At 45.1% G+C, this 12,650-nt stretch overlaps 1 protein-coding gene across 1 annotated transcript; it reads left to right on the top strand.

Moving 5' to 3' along the window:
* The first annotated feature begins 6,655 nt into the window (after positions 1–6,655).
* LOC104582117 (AT-hook motif nuclear-localized protein 2) lies at positions 6,656–8,487 on the top strand. The gene is made up of 4 exons (XM_024457975.1): positions 6,656–6,787; positions 6,892–6,950; positions 7,455–7,616; positions 8,006–8,487. The coding sequence occupies exons 2-4, from the start codon at positions 6,906–6,908 to the stop codon at positions 8,123–8,125; spliced, it is 327 nt and encodes a 108-aa protein (XP_024313743.1). The 5' UTR covers positions 6,656–6,787; positions 6,892–6,905; the 3' UTR covers positions 8,126–8,487.
* The last annotated feature ends 4,163 nt before the right edge of the window (positions 8,488–12,650 follow it).

Here is a 12,650-nt window from a genome sequence, read left to right as displayed (position 1 = left end):
GGTCGTGCGCGGGAGACGGAGATTCTGATGGCAGAGGTGTGTTCAACACAGTCTCCGCCTCTCCGGCGTGTGGCGCGCGCACTGCCCGTTGGGAACCCGACGGATGCATGCCTCCGATGCGGGTGTGCGGCAGGGCAGTTGCGCAAACAACGTGTGGCCGCAGGGATGGTCAACAGCGTGGCCGTGCCTGTTGAGTCCGGCAACGTTGGCCACGGCGTAACTGCAGCCCATGGCGAGTACAGTGGAGTAGGGGAAGAAGACGTGACCTCCAGTCCTCCATAAAAGCTTTCTCAGAGAGAAGACGTGGGGTGTCAAGGAAGAAGAAGCGGCGGGCTAGACAAAAAAAATCTGGACAATTCATATGAGACGGGAGCAAATTTAGGAAGCAGGCCCGCCGCGACTATATAGGATTTGGCTCGAAGGAGACAGTTTCTTGGGAGATTTCTGTAAAAATATTCCTTACCCAATATCTGTCAGTTTGTGGGCCTTGTCGTCAGAAAGCCGTCACATCAGCAAAATACGTATCTTTCGGTCGTATAGGATCGTATTGCATCGTATTTTTTAGTCCGATGACTCAAACGAACATTTTCGGAGTATAAGGACTAGATTGCACCGCCAACTCAAACTCATTGACTAACGGTGCATTTTAATCAATCTCCCACGTCATGATTTGGTAGACTTAGCTGTAGTATTTAGTATTTCTTCAGCATCGTGTGTGAAGGCAACTGATCTCAGCACTAGAAGCTCGCTCCACTGACGGATGTCGACCTGGTTTGACGAGATTTGCTACTCTGTGAATTTTCGGAGCCAAGACTGCCGTGCCCGCCACTAGGATCTGTTCGTTTAGGTTCCTTGCAGGTTCTCTATGTAGCCCCGAGGGTATCTACCACCACCGTACCGGTCACTCATTTCGCACATGGAAGCACACATTTAATGTGTCTTAAATTAATGAGAGATGATTAAGATAGCAAGCATTGCTTGTCTCTTCTCTCTGATGTGACCGTTCACAACTTTTCTCCTTTTGTTTCTCTCTCTTTTGTGCCTCCCTTTTTCTCATTTTCTCTCTAACATTTTGCATTTGACAGGCTGGCTCCTTTTCGCATGCGATCATATTTTTCTTCCAACTATTGTACCGGTTCGTTTGTGAGTACATTCTTGTACCTGATAAGTACTTTATCAATTTGTGTTACGTGTCAGATTATGACGGGTACATCAAGGTACACGACAAATAAATTAAGGTACATGACGAGTACCCACTCATCAAAACTTAGTACATCGTCCGTAAATAATGTGTACATGAACACATAATTGTACGTCCCTTACCAAGAAAAAATTCACATCACAAAAAATTATCAAAAATTAGTACCTCGTCATGTACCATGGGTACATGATGGTAAGTCACATGTACCTTAATTTAAAGTAACTCGTCATATCGAGACCGTATACATGAGCTCATAGCAGACAAAATCACAGTACAAAAAATCATCGAAACACGGTACCTCATGGACCTATGATAGAAAAAATGAATTGAATAGAAGAGTCGAATTCAAAAGAGCCAAATACCTGCGCCTAGCGCAGTGGCCAGCCACGCGAGTCGAGTTCCGAGTCCCACCTAGGGCCACGACGATATGGTTGGGTGCACAGTGAGGTTAGTGTTGGTTTTGGAACAAACGCAAAGGAAAACACTACATGCATGCAGTACATCTGAAGTACTGCAACAAAAAATGGAAGAAAGATAGAGAAGAAAGAAAACACGAAGTCAGAAAGAAGCAGAGGTGAGGAGACTGGGCATGATGCTGAGTATCGGAATCGATCGATCGTCCTGAGTATGGCACAAAAATTAAGTAGATTGCACAGTTCAGAAAAATTGTTGGGAAACTGTACACATGCTAAACTTTTTTAAAAGACGAACAGATTTCAGTACAATGTAAGGAGCACAACACTCTGGCGGCAGCCAAACAAAAAAAAAGGGCAGCTGCCCAGGGCCTAGCACCCAAAAACTTCTCTGGCGGCATTGGAAGGCTTCGCCTAGCCATTCCCCAAAGCTGGACAGAGTCACGGAATCAAAATTCTTCTGAAGCAGGCGGTCCTGAGGGAGATCTTTGTCCTGGAAAATTCGCCTATTCCTCTTCAGCCATAGCTCCCATAGGGTGATCAATCCAATGGTCCTCGCTCTCTCCCGCGATGCACCATTAGTACTACTGATTATTTGACAGATTTCCAATCCAAAGATACTGGTTTGCGTGTCTGTATATATCTACATCATATCTGTGCTATGATGCATTGCAGTGAACAAACTCATGATTGTCCAATTAAAAAGCCTCCTCCTTGGTTGGATTAACTGTTCTTGATTTCCAGAGAAGGGGAGAACGGGCGTGTGCACCCAGTTCTGGATTTCTACCGAGACCTCTTTCTGAAATTTGTGCGTGAGGTTCCTCTCGTTTCTCTGGAGTTCTATGTAGAGTAAAATGCACCGCATGTGCTAAAACTATTCGAGGTGTGTCAAGTGAGTCCTAATTCTATCAAAGTGCATATTTGGATCCTAATTCTTTGTAGGTTGTTCAGACGTGGTCCTATTCGAGCCCAAGCCGCTGCTGACTGGCTAGGTGGCAAGTTGACTGCTTCCACGTCGGCCAAGTTCGTTGGACGGGAGTTTTCCCGCTGTGCCCATGGTCTGGAATTGTGCAGAAACCCCCTTATACAGAACGGAGACTGCAGTTTGCAAATTTTCTCTCCTTCTTATCTTTCTTCTTCCCATTTCTTGAGCCGCCCGTGTCGTCGGCCCCCTTCAAAGCTCGCCGGAGGGGAAACCCTAGAATATTCCGCCGTGTCGCCTCTGCTACGAGCGGGGTAGGGATAATCGGGGAAAGGACCGTTGAATGAGTAAAATTGTAATGTTGGGCCTATTTGCAATTTCTAGCGACCCTAATAGTTAGCCAGCGTGGTAGTCAACTTGCCACCTGGCCGGTCAGCAGCGGTTCAAGCTTGAATAGGACCACACGTGAACAACTTACAAAGAATTAGGATCCAAATATGCACTTTGATAGAATTAGGACTCACTTGGCACACCTCGATAGTTTTAGGACCTGTGGTGTATTTTACTCAACCTTTAATTTCGACTAGCCATTACGATTGGTTCAACAGGCGAACGGAGTGGCTCAACATGCAAACGGTGATTGCTGATTTATTCTGCACTGATCGATTGGTTTGCCTTCTGATCAAAGCAAATATAGCAGTTTTTGTCGAGGTTCTCTACAGGGACTAGGCAACGACAACGATGCTCGGTTAAAGCTAGATCACACAAACTGATTTTGGAATTTGTAACAGACAAAGCAATATTTTTAGTATTTTCGTTTATGCAAACATCACTGGACAGAAACGATTACTAGGCATAATAATTATTCACGAGCAAACATATAAGAATGGGAGAGAAGCAAATTGTTTAGGTATGGGAAAGAATACATAATCTATGTATTAATCACTTGCTTCACGTTTTGAAATTTCGAAGAGAAGCTTCACAAGATATTGTTGAGGTGTTTCCTTGTGGTTCTTCTATTTCTCTAGGAGTGTCAATAACTGAATATGCATATGTACTAATGACTTGCTTCCTTTTAAATTTCGATATGCTTTCATTTCTTTTGGGTGGGGGATTAACCGTTCAACTATATATTTGGTCCTCTCGTTTCTCTAGCTAGAGAGTTCACAAGACTTAACACTAACCGCAGCATATTGGACCTAGGGTTTTTTCTTGAGCGAAACATATTAGACCTAGGCGAGCCTTAGACCAATTTGATTTTTAATGCTAGCCAAACCAACAAATATATCTCGGTCCTAAATGTAGCATAATGGGCCTAGGTGGGTCTGAAACCAATTTTATGTTTAGTGCTAGCCCAACGAACATATGTTGCCCGTTGTACTTTTAGCATGTAGTAATAGATATCCATGTTCTGGCTTTCTTCATTCTCCATTTTGTGGCTAGTCCTATTTCTCTTTATTTTCACCCTAGATCTGAGAGAGTCTCTTAGATCTCAGAGTCTCTTAGGTTCTTTGTGTCTGGTCGAGGAAGCATGTCGGCGGAAGCAACATATGGCGTGGGTTTAGGTCTAGGTATAGACTTGAACAAGAGCCCGCCCAAGGCTGAGCTGCAGTTGCAATCCACCGTCGGCGCCCCGGCCGACAGCCCCGCGCAGCCTCCGGAGCCACCGCTGCAGACCTGCTCTGCGCCGGCCAAAAGCGCGAGCGTTGATCCGCGCAAGTATAGCCTGCCACTGGCCATCTTGCCAGCACCGCAGCCAGCTGGTGCTGCCCCTGCCTTGCCCCCTGGCCTGGCGAATCCCCAGCTGGTGCCCCCAGCGCTGTCATCCCCGCTGCAGCCATCACCATCAGGGAATTCGAAGCAGCGGGTCAAGAAGAGGGGCCGGCCACCGAGCTCCACCGGCAGGACGGGGCCGAAGGTGCCAGCGACAGGTAGTAGTTCTTTCTTGCTTGTTTAGGTTGTAGGGCATGGCATATTTTGGGTAATTACCTTTATGCCCTGACAATTCTATGATGTTTGTTTGGTTAAGATTTGGGGGATGGAGTAATAAGTGTTGAAATCATGTTCAATTCCTGAAATGCTAAAATATTCCATTGCATTCAGATCATATAGCTTGGCTCAGCTAGCGCGCGTTAGTTCGTCATTTTGCCAGCGTTATGAGTTATGACACATTTTTCAAATATGCTTCATTTGAAATGGATTTTTTTTTGGGCAGGATCTGGTGTGACTGGATTATATCCTCAGGTTATCATAGTCCAAGCTGGTGAGGTAACATTGTCACTTATGATGATGTGCGTGAATTATCAAGATTTAATTATGAGCGAATTCCATTTGTTACCCCCTAGTTTGATCTTTTTGACACAAATTATCCCCATTTAGCAGAAATTCTTTTATTTTACCCATTTAGTGAAACTTGTGCCATTTTTTACCCCACTCAGATTTTTTTTCACGGTTCAAGATGGCGTACGTATTTTCCTACAGCACTATACTGGCCCTCCTCCAGTGGCCTGATATACCAGAGCCCCCCCTCACCCCAACCCCGTGTCGGCGACGCCGGCAGGCACGAAGGCCTCCCGGCCATTACGCATGGCAAGGTCGCAGCAAAGGCAAATGGTCCGCTAATGTTTGCTGTGATGTGCGCATATATGGACGGAATCAACAACTGATGTGATCTCATTGTCCGTCTAGCCAGGAAGCTGCTCCGCGATTAACAACTATCCGAGCTCACGAGGACGACCACCCAGTCAGTCAATAGTTAACCCAAAAAATTCAATGGGGTAAAAATAGGCACATGTTTCACTAAATGGGGTAAAATCGGAGAATTCCTGCTAAATGGGGTAATTTGTGTCAAAAAGATCAAACTACGGGTAAAAAATAGAATTCACTCTTTAAGAGTTATAGAATTCCGATTGATATGGAATATCCGATTGAGAATTAACGTAGCCTCCTTTTATGTGTACATGATAAGTGTTCCTTCATTTTATTTGATGAGCAAATATGTACTTAAGTACCACATGTGAGCAGGTATTTACTTATATTTTTTCCATGATCTCTTTATTTGAATTTTTATAAACTTTGAATATAAGTTAATCTTGGTCTGGCCAGTATGATCCTGCTGCTTTGTTGCCTCTCTCTGCAACAGATAATTCTTTTTTCTTTCACTTTTTCCCTTCGTAGTATCCAAGGTTAACGTCTATTTAAAACCTCTTATATTATTTGTTTTCCTTCAGTTTGATCCTCTTGTTGATTGGTTTTCTATGCTTCTCACCCTAGCTGTCTAAAATAAGTTCTATGTTCAACCAGACTTTGTGTCGATCTCAAAATGCTAACAGCTAGACACCCCTGATTTCAGGATGCAGCAGAGAAAATCATGTCCTTTTCTGGGAATGGATGGGCAGTTTGTATCATGTCTGCCATAGGTGCCGTATCCAATGTGACAGTTCGGGCATCAGCTTCTTTTTCTCCTCAAACAATTACATACGAGGTTCGCTCGATTGTTTAAGCTTGAAATATATACACCTGAAATACCTATTTTTCTGATATGCTTTTCAAATTTCACCTCAGCTCCAATCGAACACACATAATTAGCAAGAAAAATGAAATGTGAGTGGTAATTAGAGCATGGCATTACAAGATCTTCAAATAAATTGTTGCAGTTTGGCCTCAAGATTGCTTCCTTTCTGAATAATGTCATAATTCTTTCCATTTGATGTACAGGGTTGTTTTGACATTCTTTCTTTGTCTGGCTCATATCTGCCAATAGAAAGAGACAGACTGAGCACTCATACAAGAGGACTTAGTATTTTGCTTGCATTTTAGAGAGGACACGGTTTGCCAAGAGTTATTTCTAGGCCTACTTGGAAAGGAAATTTTGGACCCAATGGGCTTTAGGTTTTCGGAATGCGGTATAAAAACCTTCTTCTCCCCTTTGCTGCCCCATCTCCCTTCCCCCGTCCACTCTTCTTCCCGGATCCGCCGCCGCCTATCCTCTTCTCCCCCTGTCCTCTGCCGCCTCGCGCCGCCGTCCTCCTCCCAGCCTCGCTCCACCCCTCATCCTTCCGCTATCCATTCTTCGTCATGTCGGTGTTGCGTCGGTCTGCCCGTCTCCGTTGCGGCAAGCAAAAGGTGGACAACCATGTGGTAGATCAATTGGATGGCGACCAGATCTTGGAGTCTAAGTTGGCTAAGAGCATGGTGGATCACCTTGACAGTGACAAGATAGATGAGTTAAAGGCATTTCATTCAACCATGGTATATTCTCTTTTGCTTGTCTTGTTCATCGTCAGTTTGCCAATGTTACGACACATTTTCAAATATGCTTAATTTGAAATGGATTTCTTTTTCTTTTTTGGCAGGATCAGGATCTGGTATGACTGGGTTATATCCTCAGATTATCATAGTCCAAGTTGGAGAGGTAAGCTAGCTGTCCCACTCTTATGATGATCTCTGGATTATCAAGATTTAATCATAGTATTCCGATATGAAACATGATTGAGAATCTTCTATATCTAAATAGGAGCACTGGATCCACTACATGATTTCTCTCAACATACAATTGCCATGCAAACCATGCATGCCACATATCATTAAGTCATTCATGCTTTTTTTTAATGTATTCATTTACATTTTTCATTAATCTATCAATTCAGGCATTCTCACCTCATAGCTCGTTGGTCTATTAGTGTGTCGATTGGTGGTGTTTTGCATGATTCTGTGCCATCCTGTGTGATGCACCAAGTTATGCTTGATTGTAACCCAAACATAATTAGCAAGAAAGATGAATTGGTAATTAGAACATGAAGTTACAAGCAAGCATGTACCTTTTGTAGTTCTTCAAATGAATTGCTGCAATTTGGCCTCAGGATTTGCTTCCTATATATTCTGAATAATGTCATAATTCTTTCCATTCGATGTACAGGGTCGTTTTGAGATTCTCTCTTTATCTGGCTCATATGTGCCGATAGAATTAGATGGAGTGAGCACTGGTACAGGAGGACTCAATATTATACTTTCTTGCACCGATGGCCGTCTTTTAAGCGGTGGAGTCGCAGGACCTCTGATTGCAGCTTCACCTGTTCAGGTTAATCACCCTCTTTCACTTGATGAGCATGCTTCTAAAAGTCCAGCTAATTAAGATATTTCATTATATCAGATATCTGATAGCTTCCATATTTCTGTATCTTGCTCTCTTTATTGGAATAATACAAGGTTCTGTGCATCCTGTGTTGAGAAACCATGAAAAAGAGTGTTTTACCACATGACATTACACAAACTACAAGTGGATTATTGTACCGGTATAAAATTAGAGATAAGTTCGGGCACCAGTAGTTTGAGTTTTCCACGTGGACATTATTCAGTGCTTCTTTCTTATTTTGATAATTTGCATCGTTTGACGAAATATACATGTATTACTAGGGAAGACCTTGTGCTTTCTCTTAATGGATTATACTTTGTTGCACCGATGTTCAGGTGGTCATTGGAAGGTTTCAAGGTGATGATAAAAAGCAGCTTGGACAGGCTGGTACCACTGAGACTATGGGTGCTATGAATGGAGGATCACATGGCGAGCTACGAATTGTGCCAAACTAGACAGGCACTTACTTATTCAACACCCCCAACTTCATCTGATGAATATTTATATTTCGGGGGTGGATTGTTATCACCTGATTAGTTAGATCTCTTGTAATGCCAGTCCGCTACAATGCTTAGCTTTTCGGTCCTTGGCCTAGCTCTATATTGCTTCGCTTTTCGCTCCTAGCTCCAAACTAATTAAGCTGCTTAGCGTTTGGCTCCAAATTCTAAATGGTTACCTTTTCTCTCCTAGCTACAACTTAGGTACTATCAGAAAACAATATTCGCTGTGATGGACCCCTGGATGTGGTCTAGTTAAATTATGTTGTAACTGGATGGTGCTTTATAACGATTTATCTTCCATATCCATGAGTTCTGCATATGAAATTTTGCGTATTCGTATTGCATGACGTGTCGACCTTTTACTAGACGGTAAGTGGTAGTCTGCTGGAGTCACTCTCGTGAGGCATTTGGCCTAGTTTTTATTTTATTTTTCTTTGTTCTTTTGTTGATCGATTTTGTTCGGCTTCGTGGGATGGTTTCGCTAGACTTTTAATAATATATATATGGTTCTGTGCATCAATCAATGCAGCGGCCAGGGGTTATCCTTCTTTTCAGAAAAAACAAACAAACATCTTAACCAAACCACCCCTTGCCGCCTCTGCTGAAGTTCTGCCGTTGTTGCCACTAGTGCTGAAGTTGTAGCCGTCACCGCCGCTGGTGCTGAAGTGTTAGCCGTTGCTGATTCTATTTTAGCACAACAGAAACTGTATAAAAACAGTACCAATTCTACTAAAATTTAACAGAACAAGTTGTTTATCAATCAAATTTAGTACCTTGCAAATTCACCAAACTAATGAAAAGGAGACCTCCATGTCAATATACTAGTAAAAGAGCATTGCTTGTGGCTGGATAATCAATTGCTCGTAGATAATTCAATCATGTGGTTCTTTTACGAAAAAGAGACCAGCACCAAAGGATTCCAGTTGTAATTAATGATAGATAATTCAATGAATTAATCTTTCTGTTTGTCATTGATGAATGATTCATTTTGAATCTAGTTTTCCAACTAGATACTCCATCAATCCACTGTACTGGTTTAACATTCTGATTCCATGGCTATCAATCAAATTGCTATTTATTTATGCATCAGATTCCATGGATATATAATTCAATCAAGTTCATACCATGAACAACTAAGCTAAAAGGAAGATGTACCGCCACCCATTAATTGACCTGTTGATCATGCTATGAACAGAGATAAATTAAAGAGAGAGAAACCGTCAGTTCATTCACGGATGTATGGATCCCTTCGTTGCTGAAGACCCACCAATTTTTGTATTGGTCGCAGGAAGATGCACACTGATCTGGCAGAGAAGATCCACTTATTTACTGAAGATCCACTTAACTGGGACTTATATGACATGAAATTGGTATCGTAGATTCCTTATCAAAAGGTCTCACATACAGGTCGTGACGCTGCATGCAGAAAAAAGATGGGAATCTCAAACAAAATAAATAAGGCAGGAAGAGGTTGGAACCCTAGCTGCCGGGAGGCCATTACTTGCAACCGCCTCCATCTCCTTAGTAGCCACTCCACCCGATCCGGACGAGCCGCTCCCCCAGCCGCCATTGCTGCCACGTCCTGTTCCGGCCTCCTCCTAATGGCACGCAGCCCACGAGCTCCGCCCATCCAGCAGCCAGCAGTGGTCTGGCGGCCGCATCCCAGATCTCCCGCCAGATCAATCGCAGCCCCCATTGCATTTTTTTTTGAGAATATCGCAGCCCCGACCCGGTCTCCGCCCCCTGCGAACAGGCTCAACACAGAACTGGCTGGGCCGACTTAGGTTAATGGGCTGGGAAAGAAGGAGCTGTGTGGAACGTTTTTAGCTCCTAGGACGTTGAAAAGGTGCAGGACTTCAGAAATCAGAACACACCCTCGGTAAAAAAACCCCCCTCCTGCCTCCTGTGCCCTAGGCGCCATCGAATCTCGGCCTGCGGCCGGCCGGAGGCAAGCAACACGTCCCTATCTCCTTTATTTGCCCCTCAGATGCTCGATGCTACAGTAGTTCTTCAAAACACTACTCCAGAAAACCCCTCTAGTGGCGGTCAAAAAATGGGGTTGGTGGCAGTGATCACGCCCGCCACCAACTCTGCGTCACTGGAGGTTTTAGCACCGGTGGCGGGTAAAATACCTGCCACTGCTGCACCGAGATCACCAATGGCTGGTAAAATACCTGCCACCGAAGACTTACAAACTGCCACTATAAATTCCTCCGGCACCACCTGAAAAGTACGTGGAGTACAGAAGTGGCGGGCGAAGTACCCGCCACTGGACATTTCCAGTGGCGGTCTGTGGCCACCGCCACTAGAACCTTTTCCAGTGGCGGTGGTGTCTAACCGCCACGGCTATATGTTCAGTGGCGGTGGTTTATAACCGCCACTGGTACTATCTTTTCCCGAAAAAAATAAATGAATTATTTATAAAAATAAATATTCATGTAGCACAGAAATAGCAGGAATACAACACAACACGTATAATAACAGCAGCACAATATACAACACCAAAGAAACAAAATAGCATCAAATATATTACAAAGTTCCCACGAGTTAAACATTCAAGTCACATGCATGTATACAAAGTGTTTCAAAGAATGAGCCACAAATAAAAGTAGTCCACACAATTTAGCCACTTTTGGCGACAATCCCACCACCGTAGTAATCCCCGCTCGATTTGAGGACCTCCTTGTTGAGGATTTCGCCGATGTCCTTCTGGATCTCGTACACGAGAATTTTTGAGTTGTGCCGTAACTCGGCGTTGGCCAGAAACCAAATCCTCACTTCTTCGAAGGTCTTCTTCCCCTTCAGCTTGAAGGCATTGATCATCTGCTGAATAGTGTGCGCGCAGTAGTAACCACAGTAGACGGATCCTTCAGGCTGTTGCTCGCAGGGGAAGTTGAAAGTGTGCTTGAGGGGAGCGTCAGGATTGCGGTTGAAGCCAGTCATCCCGTACCATTTCACCGCGTCGCGATAGGCTGCGTCGATGACATATTTGATTGGCTCAAAGTCGCGTTGTGGTTCATTCCGCTTGCGTCGCAGTGGATCAAAATATGTGACCCCTCCCATATCGAGGGAGATGGCGATTGTCACCCAATGGCCATTCACAAAAGGATGCACATTGTATTAGCCAAATAATATAGCAAGCAAGTCTTCCAACCGAATTTTTTTTATGTATTCACGCGAATTGAAAACAACTTACCGTAGATGGTACAATATCAATACAAAGCGGCGGTCTTTGTGCTTCAACATGAATTGAATGAGGCATTTAATCGCCAACCTTCTACTTTCGGCCAACAATGGATCTGGACCAAGCAAAGTGGCGTTGAAGAGTAGGGGGTCGGCGACGGCCATCCCATATTGCTTCACCTATAGGCCTCCCTCGTGTAGTGTACACACCACAGTCTTAATATGGCATTGTCGAGACACTTGTGGTTGAAGAGGTGACACAAGTCGAAGAAGTCAATGCCGAAGGTAACGTCATTTTCCTTCTGAATTTCCACCGTATTGGAGTCGAAGAAGCCATAATGCTTTGGCACTCGAACCCTAATTTCCAGATTTGTTGGGTTTGCGCCTGATGATGCCACATTCATGTATTTTTCATGGAGCTCTTGCATCACCCGTGGCAGGCGATACAGGTCATCCTGGGACACCATCGGTTGTCCGGGGTGGAACAACAAAAATTGGAAGAATCGCCTGTCCACGAAATATGACCCATCAGGCAATCTATCTCCAACACGGGGGTGGGTGGGCATCTTCAGAATGTCTGGTCACTCTTCCCAAATCCCTTCTATCTGCGGCGCGGTCTTTGGTTGTCTTCCCGTAGAAGACGACTCTTTCGCCTCCTTGGAGGAGCCCTTGCTTGCCTTGCCGCATGTCCCCCTTTTGTTTTTCCCGCGTCTCAGGAAATCGGAACTGTTCGGTTTCTGGGGGACCTGCATCCCAGCAGGGGCACTTGGACGGCGCTCCAACGGGGCCTATTGTGTTGTGGTTCTCCGAGGGACGGATCTTGGTGCGGATGGCTTCGGGGCTTCGGGTTTGGGCGGCGACGGAGGATTTTGGCCTGCATTGTCGTCGCCGCACTCCACTGCAGGTGAGAAGTCTCATTCCGCGGGCTCGTAGTCCAAAGGACCGGGTGAGGCGCCAAGCGGCAACGGAGTCGTCATGCGCCGGGCGGGTGGAGACAGACCGAGGCGGGGCGACGGAGATGGAGACGGCTCCGTAGCGAGGAACACCAACCTCGTAGGCCAGATGAGGTAGGAGTTGACGCAATCACTTAGGGTCGTCGCCTCTTTGTGCGGAGGATAAGGGACCGGTTCGTCCTCTAAGCCCTTGAGCACGGAGTCCACCTGCACCATGACCAAGTCGTCTCGCAGGGTCACGTGGTGCACCACGGCCGTATGCGGCATCAGCAACCCGCGCGCGCCCAGAGGATTCCCCACCGTCGGCATGTGTAGCCGGCATTTGACGCCCTTCTGCGCATGAC

This window comes from Brachypodium distachyon, chromosome 1 (genome assembly GCF_000005505.3).
Source record: "Brachypodium distachyon strain Bd21 chromosome 1, Brachypodium_distachyon_v3.0, whole genome shotgun sequence".
Taxonomy (NCBI): domain Eukaryota; kingdom Viridiplantae; phylum Streptophyta; class Magnoliopsida; order Poales; family Poaceae; genus Brachypodium; species Brachypodium distachyon.
Note: the sequence above shows the minus strand (reverse complement) of the source record. Positions and strands in the feature narration are given on the sequence as shown.